This window comes from Penicillium subrubescens (assembly GCF_028828155.1).
Source record: "Penicillium subrubescens strain IBT 31985 chromosome Unknown utg000013l_segment0_segment0, whole genome shotgun sequence".
NCBI lineage: Eukaryota > Fungi > Ascomycota > Eurotiomycetes > Eurotiales > Aspergillaceae > Penicillium > Penicillium subrubescens.
Genome location: NW_026643163.1, coordinates 47,631 through 60,941, shown reverse-complemented (window position 1 = coordinate 60,941; position 13,311 = coordinate 47,631). Strand labels below are relative to the sequence as shown.

Genomic DNA, 13,311 nt, shown 5'->3' with positions numbered 1-13,311 from the left:
GAAATCTGCGTCATGGTGCTCGACATTACCAACGGCGTGCAAGGCGGCATCTGAAATTATCTCGGACTTCTGCTGCAACCATTGTCTAATTTCTGTTACCGCAGCAGAATTCTTCCTGGTTTTCTCGCTGGGGTCCTCGCTGGTGTCGTCGTCAACTGGGTTAAAGCGATTTCTGATATCTTTCATATAATCCTCTAGGGTTTTGTGGGTTTGTACATTGCTAAAGAAGATTTTCGTTTCGTTGAGACAGTCGGATGAAGAGGGGAATTCTGAGCACGACAGAAATGGTCCGCTCTTTTTTGGTCTCCGTAAGCGAGAATACGCTAATTTAGCATGCCACGTGATTCAACGATGAAGTTGGCGGTATTTTCCTTGACCCGAAAATCGCAGCTTGCTGGGCCGAGCTGGTCGCCATGTCCGAATCTGGTAGATTAAAGTATATGTTCCCGACTCCTTTCCGCGGGGCTCCAGTCTACGACCATAGCCGCAAAAAGTGGTAGGGGAAAGCACTACGTAAAAAATAATACTTCTAGCTCAAGAGGCTATCGGAAATTACTAGGCTCGACAGACCCTAACGCAGTAAAGTAAAGAAATGCAATAATGGTTAAAAAGGGCGTGAAAATACTTGATACCGGTGGGTGGCGGGATGGAGCTGGGTTTCAAGTGGCAGGTCGAGGGGAGAGAGCGTCGAGGGGTCATTAAGCGGACAACCAAAAAATGGAACTGAATTTCAAATTAAAAGGCTTATCGCAGTTCATATCAGATACGGGAGAAAGATGAGGAATGCTGTTTTTGGAAGTGGGGAAAATATACGCATTTGGAAATTTTCCCGTCATTCACCGGTAATTGGTAACATGGTTTGCTTTCCTTCTGAATCATCTCATAATGCATGCAACATTTCACTGCGTGGATTTTATTTCTAAATTTATGACTAGCTAAGCTCCACACTGTTGATACTGAACCAAACCCTCATACGTTTACTGATGCATCAAAATTAAGAGATTGTGTTTTACTGTTTTACTGTCGGAGTGAAAATGTTTCGCATCGAATTAGCATGCCGATGGCCTGATATGGACCGCTTTGGTGAAGGTCACGAATTTAGGGCAAGCATGCGCCCCCAAAATTATTTCGTCTAGAGATACCATATAACCCTGGCTCAAGCACCACCACATTACAAGCCGGGGTGCAACAGTCAATATGTCAGACGTCCCAAGATATTACGAAATCCTAGGAGTAGGTCAAAATGCGTCGACCAGGGATTTGAGTCGTGCATATAAAACGCTCGGTAGGTAAGAATTAAGAACTCAATACATAGTCGGAGGGTATCAAAACTTACCAGGATTGAACAAGCCCTCAAACATCATCCCGATAAGAATAGTGGGAGCGTGGAGAGTACGGAAACGTTCCAGGAGATTCTGAACGCGTATCACGTGTTGAAAGATCCAGAAAAACGAAAGGAATACAATGCGGAAAGAAAGGCTGCAGGGTATTCTGAGGCAAAGGAACGGAATACCGCTAGAACGGGTGCCGAAAGAACCAAACAATCAGCGCAGCAGAGGAAGGCAGGACGCGCGGAAACTGCATTCACGCCTTCATCGAAGCCTGCTCCTAGAGCTAAGTGGCCTGATGGACCATATGGGCCAAAAAAGCAATACGGAGCTTCTCCCCGCACAAGTGGACCAAAAAGGGCACAACCGCATAGTAATCCCAGCAGCAAAGTAGATGACAGGAAAAAGGCAAAACAGTCAGCGTACAGGTCCGGATGTAGAGCCACTCCAGAACCAAAAGGAAAACCAGAGCCGTGGGAGGCTCAGCCGGGGCAAAAGTCTGCCTCAGAGACCAACCTTCCCCCAAGCAGTCAATCTCCCGAAAGCAGTCAACCTCCCCCAGGAATTCATCCTTTCCCAAAGAGCCAACCTCACCCAAGCAGTCAACCTCACCCAAGCAGTCAACCTCCCACAAGCAGTCAACCTCCCACAAGCAGTCAACCTCCCGAAAGCAGTCAACCTCCCCCAGGAATTCATCCTTTCCCAAAGAGCCAACCTCACCCAAGCAGTCAACCTCACCCAAGCAGTCAACCTCCCACAAGCAGTCAACCTCCCGAAAGCAGTCAACCTCCCACAAGCAGTCAACCTCCCGAAAGCAGTCAACCTCCCCCAGGAATTCATCCTTTCCCAAAGAGCCAACCTCCTTCGGCTGCTCAAGGTTGGCGCACTGACAAAGCTCCTTGTTTCACTGGCAGCTTGAGTATAAAGAGAAACTCAAGTAGAACAAAAAGTCTCCTTCAAGAAGCCTTGGCCGTTCGTCCTTGCAGGATATACCATAGGCACATTCCATACGACCAGTATGACCAGTTCAAAACCACATTTGGACTTCCAAGATGGACAGGTAGAGTCAACGCCCGAGATCCAATGGCTGACCTCATCATTGCCTTTTCGGCGCAGTCGTTGGATGACAACAACCCTTAAATGACCCGCGGCGGAATAAATCCATCTTTCACCGAAGGGGTTTTATCGAAGGTCAGTAATATCCTGCAAATGCTTATTCGCAGGTGCGCTGTGGTTGTCGGGCACAGGATACAGAAAGCGTGGAGTTGTTCAACATTGCTACATATTTTTCATAGTTGAGCAGCCTCGGTAGGGTATATTTGAGCTTTCAGGGCGTTCAAATCTAATGATAGAGAAATTTAGGGGCGAGCGATTGTCAATGTCAATGAAGGTGTCCTCAGATTCGTCTGACTTGTGAGTATGAATTCAATTTGATTTATCCATGACCCGTGGTACTGTAACAATACCTGATTGACTCGAACACTCCTGAACCAATGCGGTCCCTGCTGTATCCAGGAGAACTGGAGATTATGCGGAATATTGTAAAAAGTGCTTATTATAAGAGACCCAAACCTTAGAGCCCCATGCAAAGTACAATTTGCCGAAGGGGCCGCGAGTGAACCAGTAAATGTGAATACCCGGGTCGAAATATTGTATGGGCCAAGATCCTTTGTTTAGTATGCAAGTGTGATGCTCTAACATACGCGACGCCAACTCATCCGACTTATTACTTGAATAGTGCTTAATCTGCTTGGACGGTGTCTCTGATAGGCTTTCAATTCTTCTCCACTTTCGTGTTCCTTTTGATTATCGGCAAACAGTAAACAATTGACAATGGTTTCAAATTCAACCGGTATTGGCCGACAGACACCTCGATTCTCTAGCATGATCCTCCTCGATGAAGAGTAGATATTTCTAGCTCTCGAACTAGGGGAGTGCAAGATTTATCAGACAAATGAAACCTGTCCGCCATGACCTGTGGCCCTCTTGGCTGAAGATCCACCAAGTAATGTCTGAAATTGGTTCTAGGACCCTTGGATATGTGCCGTGATAGCCTGCAAAGGGACCATGTAGCATTACTGAAAATCATTATTCCTTTCGGACGGTTCTTTGAATGAGACTGGTAATACACGTGGCAGCCCTATTATCAAACACTACGTCAACAATATCGTGTTTGTTACAGTATTTTCTGCAATTTCTTTCCTGGCTCCCGTAACAAGTCGTATTGCAGATGATGTATTGTGACCGTATCTGACAACTCCCCTTCGTCAGATAGTGAATTCATAGAGCTATAATATATCCTTTCCTCTCGTTCTATGTAGAAAGTGAAGGAGCTTCTTGTATCAGGAGACCACTATTCACAAAAGTTTGAGCACCAAGAGCAAGTCCATTTTTGCAAACCCAGATCTTTTAGCGCCTTTTCTTCTAGGTCCGTGAGAAAACGCTGTCTTTAGTGTACTGACTAGCAGAATAATAGGGACCGTCAGAAGTGGGTATTACTGGGTGTGTGACACGCAGTATACATGGTATTGATATTTTGGGATTCATTTGTGTTGGTGCCGGCCCTTTTTTCGGTATTTATGGTCCAGGCAACAAAGAACCGATTAAATACCAAAAATTGCACATCGTACAGCACAGAGGGTATCTGCAGTAAATTCTCTCTATGAAATCACACGTCAAGCTGAAAATGACTTGGAACACGTCCTGGCCCAAGAAATGTATACGGTGACATGTACAATTTACTTATATGTAGACTTCTGACTGTTCTCTATGACAAAATCCAAAATTCCTTTCCAAATTTGTAGTAGAGCTCGAAAGCTTTGAGAACCATCCTTACCAAATAGGAGTCCCAATTTGGGCCCCTGCCAGATCCAGCTCTTTCGCTACGATGCATTGTAGAATCAAGCCTTATAGCAGAATAAAATGCAGCATTCAATCGTCTGGCTTCGCATGGAGCGGTAGAACAGAAAACTTCATTGTAATAAGAGCCTATCGTCGTAGATAGGGCTTACAGTGACCTGATGCTATGTCTGCCCAAAGACCAAGAGAGTGCATCTTTGAGGACCCATCAAAAGCGTCAACCACAATGTATTCTCAATTGAATAAGCCTCTCCCTCCAAAACCTCTCAACTTCCGAAAGCCGAAAGTGAAAAAAGAGGGCTTTTTTGTGTCTAGTTCTGCTATGATTTCCCAATGGACCCCGACATATTCGCGACCCGGCGACGAGGAGATTAATAAGGATCTCAAAAACAAGCCTCTCCCTCCAGATCCACCCGACCCCGACTTAGTGGCGCCTAATCTACCTGATTCACCAGCCTTGTTAGATGAGATCGTTGGTAACATGGAGCATGCGGCTAGGATGGATGATATGAACCAAATGTCGTTGTTGCTGCCGGAAAGGTCTCCGGGACCGTTTGACATTCCTTCGGATCAAGTCGATTTTGACAAAGCAAGACAGTGTGTCTGGTCTCCAAAAGAGGTAGATATTGGCTATGTCGCGGGAAAAATTCACCCGCTGGCATGTACAGTTAAAGCTCAGCTTTGGGAAGGTCAGCACCACAACGCCGAACGAGAGAAAATTATGCCGGTGCAGGCTCAATCAGGAGGCAAATCTGACAGGGGTAGTGGAGACTTGGAAATCAACATTCGACGACCTTTAGCGTTCAACAGACCTTCCAGTCAATTTCTACGTACGGCAGAAGCGCTAGGAAGAGGGCTGTTAAGTACATTCTTTGGGTTTGAGGGTCACCTAGATGCTTTGAATGGTCGGCAGCTCGAACGAGTACGATACCTCCTGGCCAATCAGCCTCGTCCAGAGGATGTGATTGACAAAGACATATACCCCAATTCTTGCTGCGTATGGCTCCGAAACTTCATCGTGGCTTTTATTCGCAAGCTCAACTTTGACCACAGCCGAAGGACAGGCCTCACCGACCTCCACGGCAACCTCCACGGCGTACATCGAGGTTTTGGACTTTTGTGGGGCTTTTTGGACGCTTGTGGTCCCACAGTCGTGCTCACAGGTGTCACCAAAGGAGGTAATGCGTTAAACGAGTTCCAATGGTTCCAGGTAGGGACTCTGCCATGTTTTTGAGAATTCCATGAGCATCTCGAACTATACCTCAGAGGCACGTAGGTTGCAAATGCGCTAAAAAGACTACTTTAATGCAACAGGATCATGCTGTCCGCCCGACGGATGCAGAGCATATGTTCCAGATCTGGAATGCTTTGAAGTTACTTCTTAAATTTCATTATACCGGTAAGATTCCTATGAAATGTTGCAGTTGTCAAACACTTGCTGAATCTTTAGGTAGAAAAAGAAGTGGTTCTTATCATGAGACATGGATTGGGAGCAATACAAAGGCATTTGTCTTACAAGCGCCTTGACTTGATATGTCCTGATGAAATTAACGTGACCGAATTCTTTGAAGCAGCGTGCATGGAATGGCAAGATTCCCAAGCCTTCGTTGACATTTAGACTCCCTTAGCAACGCGATTCACCCGAGAGCAGTGTATCATCAAATTGAGGCCATATTCCAAGATCGGATATGCTTTAGGCGATTGACTAAGGACTATGTGAGTGCAAAGAGGAATAATTTCTTTTCGATATAATAGGATTGACTCTTTGAGGGCGTGCCTTTTTCTGAAGAAGAAGGTGAGGTGCTCTCTCAAGCCCTAAATAACTAGACAGTACCCCGAAGAGGAATGCTTCGTCTGCTTTGTGGTTGAAATCACCCAATTGAATGATTTTCGTATTTGTTTACCGCCTATGTGTTCTGTTGATAGAACAGACTTTGTACAGTCCAGCCGCAGTAAAGAAAAATTCTCTCTGATTGCAATACAGGTGCTGCAAAAGGGAGGTACTGGACATTGTTCCATGTACACGCTTTGGACGTCCGACGCTTGGCTTCGTTAACTCACTAGCCAATAATCCAAGGGTGTGGCAGATATAATGTCAACCAGCTATTTTCCAAATTGCCAATAGATTTATAACACTGATACCAAGTTGGTGTTTGACCACCATCCTATATTCCTATAATCAAAATTCGACCACGACGATGACAACCTAAGCGCCCGATTCTAGCACAACCTATTCCCACGGCCGACAGGGCTGCTCTTATTCGCATTCGAGGGCGAAGTCCCTTGGTTGCATGTCAATTGACGCCCTGAGTAGTCTGGAGGGTCTCAATGACCTCTTGGTCGTCCTTTTATCAAGCCAGCGAACTGGATGTCGAGTCAAAAGAAGTGAAATTACCAACTGCCTTGGTCTATTCTGCGGCCGTCGCCCCACAACTCCCTCAGGTCCATCGGCTGCGAAACCACATTTCAGGGATTGTGATTACGATCTAAAATTTGACATTGATTGTCAAAATGCCTCTAGAGCCATGAATCTGATTTGTTGACATAATTTAGGTTAATACTATATCGAGTTGTTCGCAGTTGGCTGTGCAAACAGCGGTAAACTGAAATAGAACAATAGTACGGTAATAAGAAAAGCAAGTCTTTCCGCCACAGCGCCGGGGGTGGACGAAGATCCCCGAGAGAAAGAAACAAAACTTTCCACCAAAGTGGTAAAGACGATTTTTTGACAAACTTCGGATCAGTTGCCGCAGGAGTGAAAGATTTCGACTATGTATGTCACTTCCAGGGCCCCGCACAACGCGTGGAAATAATCCTGTGCAAGATTCTGTGGCGTATTAGGTCGTATTATGACTCCATAATTTCAAGCTCTTGTGCGTCAATATGCATATGCTTAAAAAGAAAAGGTGGTCGGTAATTCCCTTGTCAAAAAAATTCACCGGGGTCGCATTCTGATGATACCTCTTGGGGGATTTTCCACCCGTCATATCACGCAAAGCCCAGATGCGAGGATCAAAATTGTACCTGTTCAGCCTACAGCAGAACTAGCGCCGTGGACCTGTTCAACAACGTAGCACTTCTTGTCACGGGCTGCCTGCTATAAATATCTGGTCTCATGCTACGCAGATTGAACAGTTTCATCACGGGTGCATCCACCTTAATTATCACCGTCGCTGACACGTGATGGGGCATCAATGAGGTAGCGTCGTTCGGGGCGGCGCCGAGTACTGCGGCGAATAAGGATATACGGCGAAGCGCTCCGCACTTTCGCTCGAATCAAGTACTGCGTAACAATGCGGTGAAAATACGATCCTAAAAGCGGTATGATCGAAACCGTCTGCGTTAAATGGGAATGCGGGCGAGTCAGAGACTCGACCTCTTTGAGACAGAGATGAGTCTTGAGACTGAGAGACTACCGTATCCGGTTAGAAGGTGCATGAGCAGGTGACTTGGTCGGCGCCTAGATTCGGTATATAAAGACTGGGTATACCCAGTTTGTTTGTTTTTTCACATTGTCAATATGTTTATGCAGACGTTGGAAAAGTTCGTGTTCTTCAGTTATACCCTTTCATTGAATTCGTTATGTTTATTCAATGTTGAGTATGGTTACGTCATGGGCGTATCGGCGAACGACTTACCGTCAGTTGACAGCGAGAATTTGTCGCCATTTCACGGCTACTCTGTTTATGGATTATCGCATGTTGTCACAGCAAGCCTGGCGGGCGTTGTTTGCGCGTGGGCCATTGTTCTGTGGTGTATTTTACAATGGTCCCACAGTGTTGATGAACGTTGGGCCCATGTGCCCAACATTTTCATTTTCATTCTTCGCATGAGTGTCATAACGTATGCTGTTGGCATCATCTCTAGGTCGGATGAGATATTGGTTGGCGTAAGCCAATGCTCACACTTTGATTTGTATCTGGCTTCGACATTGGTTGCCTCGGTTTGTGGTTTGATACTATCAAAGCGAAGAAATACTCAGGTATGTACTTTTGATTATTCTTGGGAGGGTCACTGACATAAGAAGGGGATATTTTTACATTAATGGACGGAAACGTTGGAGCGGTCGAGGCTATGTGATGATGTGATGATATGCAATGAAGTACGTGCTCCGGTTTCGTGTGGAATCAATTGCAGTAAGTGACTTTTAATGTATTTCTGTTTTCAGTAATTACGAAAAAGATACTTGTTAACCATGTTCCCAGATATTGGCAAGCTTTGTGCAGGGTGCCTTTCACAGCAGAAGTCGTGTATGATATGTTACGGGTTATTTTTCCCTGTGGAGGGAAATAGAAAACAGGCGAAGCCGAATTACCAGGATTTTGATTCTATCAGGGGGGTGCGTTGATTCTAACATGAATCAACACGTGTTACTTTATGAGCTCCGCTACGGGCACTGACCAATGCTCTATTGGCGCCACTTGGACCTGTTGAGGTTCTATCACCTCGTCGTTCTTAAGTGTGACGACGGCAGCCCCGGGGTGGCTCTTGGGCCCTGAGACATCAAAATTCATGACAAGGTCGGATGTGGCCCGTATGGTCTCAATCTAAAGTACTGTAACCAGTGAAGGGCCGGCTTATATCACTGAGCAGGCGCCGGATACTGTCCCATGCAATGTAAGCAACGTAGTATGGACAAAAAGAGATCATCGTAGTCAACTCCGACCGGGGAGGGCAAAATTTAGGTATCCTTCGACAATCATTTGTGTGAGCAGGTGGCTGGTTTACTACCGATTACTAGCTGGTACCATAGTTTGCGGATAGGAAAATTACAGGGAGTCCCGAAAAAAATATTACAAGCTTGGGGATGATAGACAATGTACTTGCTAGCCCAGGGACTCTAGGTGCGGGGTGGAGCTTCGCCACTTGAATTCCAATCAATCAGCCATAACCGAGTATCCAGGACCGAACTTCAGAGAGGTTAGTTGGAGGTTTGATTCATACATCTTCTATAACACAAATTTTTCATATATTTATATTTGTTATAAGTTCATAAATATTGAATATGACAGGATTTGACCCTAAAGAATCAATATATAATGATAACATAAGTTTTACCAAATTATTATTTACTAAATACAACTTGTTAAAAATATGGGTATCTAATATAACATTGAAAAAGGAGAACAATATACTATAATAGAAATGCATGACGAGTTATAGTTCCAGTACTCAATTTTCCTAAATTATTACTTAAACGTAATAATCGTTTCTTTAAACCGTATGGACCTAATAATTCTTCAGAGTGAAACAAGTCTCACACATGCTGGCACGAAAGTATCGTATCTGAGTATCCGTGTAATATCAAAATCTGACATTACAGGTAGCGCTCAAGCGAGAGATGATTTTAGTTTCGCTGTGTTGTTTTCTATGAGGGCCGAGAGTTGTTCGCAATCTCAGCTCTGACCAACGCACAGTACTATTGACTTCAGTGTAAGAGTGGTGCGACAAAGATATTATCTGATGAACCTACACCCTTGGAAGATACGTGATGTTACGGTACGCCGCCTCATTTCCGTAACTCATTGAAGTGCCAGCAATTTAGCTGAAATTGAATCTGGAGTTAATGTTCGAGGCCAGAACCCGATTTCGGTCTATAACAAAACGTTTTTGACCTTGAATGCAGACATTCGGTCTCGTCAGCTGCGTTTACAAAAGAAAAAGAATTTCCTCCGCAGCACATGAGTATCAGCACCATGAGAGTACCCCTCGAAAAGTCTTCCCACACAATGAGTATCCTCATGTCAAACTTCGTACTTGGTCTTTTCTCCACTTCAGGTCTTGCGGGTGATGTCAACGACTGCTTCGATGCATGGAAGGCCATATCCATGACCATCTCCCCTAGCGAAACCACTCCAGCTCGCAGTGGCGTGGTGCTCCAGGAAGAGAACGCCATTCTATCAACCTCTATTGCTGCCCTCTCGAGCCTACATACTTCTTATGTTAATGTTGTGGTCCCCAGCTCCGTATCCCAAAGCAGCTCTTTTAACACCGGTGCTTGCTCTGAGACAGCGCCCTGCACTGGCGATATCACATACTACGACACTGCCACCACCGCATCCAATCCCAGTTTCTGTGGTACGACGAACAATGGTTTGACCGAGTTCGTGGTCGCACTGCCCCATGGTATCATCACAAACTCTGATTGTGGGAAGACAGTGACTGTCACGTACAAAGGTATAACCAAGACTGGTCAAGTTGTGGATAAGTGTGTAGGTTGCGACAACACCTCAGTCGATTTGTCTCGGGCTTTCTTCGAAGCTCTGGCGGGATCTCTTGATGCGGGCCGCATCTCCGGTGTCAAGTGGTATATCAATTGAATCAAACAGGAGTCAATAAATATAATCACAGATGCAAAAGAAATCTTAGCCCTTCGGCCATGTTTGGCATCCGCGACATTGTGATCGTAGATTGCTCTATAGGTTTCCTTCCTTCTGTATGTTTATCTATAACCAACAAACGTGTGTCATTCACCTGTATACGCGTGAACTAGAGAGTTCTTTAAATCTATTTCTAGCATTCAGTAACCAAGTAGGTACTCCCTCATCTAAACAACACGAAGACGGAATGGTGACCTATGTTGACGGGTCTTCGTGGTCCCGTTCTTTAGCTCCTCTAATCTAATATGTTGAAACATTGTTCATCATTCCAGTGTGGTGAATTTGGAATTTGAGGCTGAATAAAGCGTTTATCGATCATTGTTGTGGCCTCGACTTCTTTGTAATAGGAGCCGTTTGGACGGAAACGAGTAGTATGCGCGAAGGCAGCAAGCTGGAAAGCTGATTTTTCCGTCGATTGTGTAAAACCCGTTCCTCTCTCTCTCTCTCTCTCTCTCTCTCTCTCTCTCTCTCTCTCTCTCTCAACCACATCGCACTATGTAGACTAGCTCGTGGTAGGCAAAACAATTGTCTGATAATTTGACTTTCGATTTGTGACCATGCCCACGACGCAATATTAACAGTTTTTCCAACAGTCGAACTCAGTGAATCTGACTTTTGCGTTGAATAATTTCGCCTTGTCTCACGGCACCGCCAAGCTAAGTTGAGAAAGTCTTGTTCTGCTCATGCTTGGCTCTCACTATACGGAGATGCTCCAGAATACGTTGCCGCTTTGATAAACCCAGAAAGTCCCCGAGAAGAAGATGGTCAAATCCTTTCTCAACCACCGCTCTTGAAACATCTCCGTTGTATCTTTTAGTCTTTGTGGTATTCGCTATGGATATGTATTTGAGATCTTCGTCTGAAACCCGCGAGTTGACGGCACATCGTGTGGTGCTGAGTCCAAGCCACTGCGAACCTGCACGGTCGGGCTGAAATGACCATAATATCCGTTAGCGCAGAATATTGGCCAAACATAATTGTTATGTATAAGGCTCTGTGCTCACAATGAGTCTGATCTTCAATGATGGCTGTTTGGCATGATCCATTGTGACTTCATGCGACCCGCATGCCACTGGGAAACAGGACGTTTGTAGAAGTAAGAGCAGGTCAAACCGATTTATATCTACAGCAGTTTCATTCATTCAAGTAAAATCTTTTCATCAACTTGAAATTATCGCCAAATAATTCATCCTTGGCCTCTTCCGGGCATGAAGAGTGAACAGGGCCGTTGTTTCACTAGAGCTAGTCTCACTTTACTCAACGATGATTATATACTACTACCTAGATAAAGTAGACATGATAGTGAACACGGAGAACAACCTAAGACACACCGGTGATGGAGATTGGACTTCCCCAGATGGCCGGCAGAATTTGTACATTCAGTAACTTGATACTGTCGCTGCTGCATATCTCAAGGCGACGTTTTTAACGTTGAGTTCCACGATTATTCTTACCAGACTGGCGTCTCTTCTCCTTTATCCCGTGAAATGATATATGAAATCTACCATTTCGTCTCATTTGGCAGTAGGTGACCGTGACTTCAAAGTTGCCGTCAGAGTCAGAGACCAGCCGGTGCCGTTACCCGGTTTTCTAGGGTATTCCTTAAAGTTATCCCTTTATGGTATATTGCAAGCAAAATCATTTTCCTGAAGCTTTGCCTGTTGAACCTCGTGAAGCTGAAGATGAGTTATTTTCAGAAACGATTGGGATACTGAATGATATAAATACGACTCTTGTTCCATCTACCGCCCACATCCTTCGATCGAAATGAGTCAGAGCTTTCCTTTGGCCATGCAGAGGTCCAGAATGGTTCCAGTAACAGTGTATGCATGTATGAGATTGGTTCGATTTCTGCAGAGTCTGACATTATGGTAGAACCGCCGAAGAGATCCGACCCGATTTTCAGGGCCATTCTAGGCAGGCTCTAAATACCGACTCAAATCTTATGTCGTACAGGCCAAGAAAGTCCCCAGAAAGGACTTTACCGTCTCTGTGAGACATACTGGAGAAGTGGATACCCACACAAAGCCAGACGAAGGTGCCTGCATACGACGCCGTTTAGCGGATCCTCCAAACCCACGGTGGGAGTATCAATGAATGACCGGGAGTGGATTCTGAGATAATAGACGCTGTCGATCGCAATTCAGCTGTCATGGCCAATTTACGGTTGATAGTCAGATTCTCACTCATGGCAATGTGGAAACATGAACAGAGTGGCCAGAGATTCCTGTGGAGGATGAGCGTGAAGAATGATCGGAACAACGCTCAATGCATTTGAAGCTACTCTTGACGTAGTTGTCAGTCGAGGTGATTCTACATCTTCCGTCCAGTGACGATTGTATTAATATTATCTGACGACCCATGATTGTTGAACTAGGAGTTCACAGCATTGGACGGAACGGTCAAACAGTGCGCATCAAGACGCTTATGGTCAGGTAGTTCTCGAAGTTTACTCGTGAATTGAATATATGTCGAATTCTTCTATCGCACCGGTCAATCTTGTGTGCCATATGTGGCCAATTTCTAAGTTTATGGCAAGGCTCCAAGTACAGATTTTGCGGTGCACCAGGTATTCCCTAGCTTTCCTCCCTGGAGCCTAAGGGCCAGATTCACATAATGTGCCGATTTTCCACATTATTTTTTCATCAACAAAACTATTTTTGGGAGTAGAAAAATATACTACTTAATCTGCTGACTCTAGGATCACACGTGATAAGATGTCCGGCATATATAGACTACCAGAA

At 45.1% G+C, this 13,311-nt stretch overlaps 2 protein-coding genes across 2 annotated transcripts; both read left to right on the top strand.

Moving 5' to 3' along the window:
- The first annotated feature begins 4,139 nt into the window (after positions 1 to 4,139).
- On the top strand, positions 4,140 to 6,650 carry N7473_013161 (uncharacterized protein). Its single transcript, XM_057159100.1, has 3 exons — positions 4,140 to 5,397; positions 5,502 to 5,586; positions 5,642 to 6,650. Exons 1-3 carry the CDS (start codon positions 4,354 to 4,356, stop codon positions 5,803 to 5,805), a joined length of 1,293 nt encoding a protein of 430 aa, XP_057002150.1. The 5' UTR covers positions 4,140 to 4,353; the 3' UTR covers positions 5,806 to 6,650.
- A 3,266-nt stretch (positions 6,651 to 9,916) lies between these two features.
- N7473_013160 (RlpA-like double-psi beta-barrel domain-containing protein) lies at positions 9,917 to 10,507 on the top strand (the record flags this gene model as incomplete). Its single annotated transcript, XM_057159099.1, has 1 exon — positions 9,917 to 10,507. One exon carries the CDS (start codon positions 9,917 to 9,919, stop codon positions 10,505 to 10,507), a length of 591 nt encoding a protein of 196 aa, XP_057002149.1.
- Between the last annotated feature and the right edge of the window lie 2,804 nt (positions 10,508 to 13,311).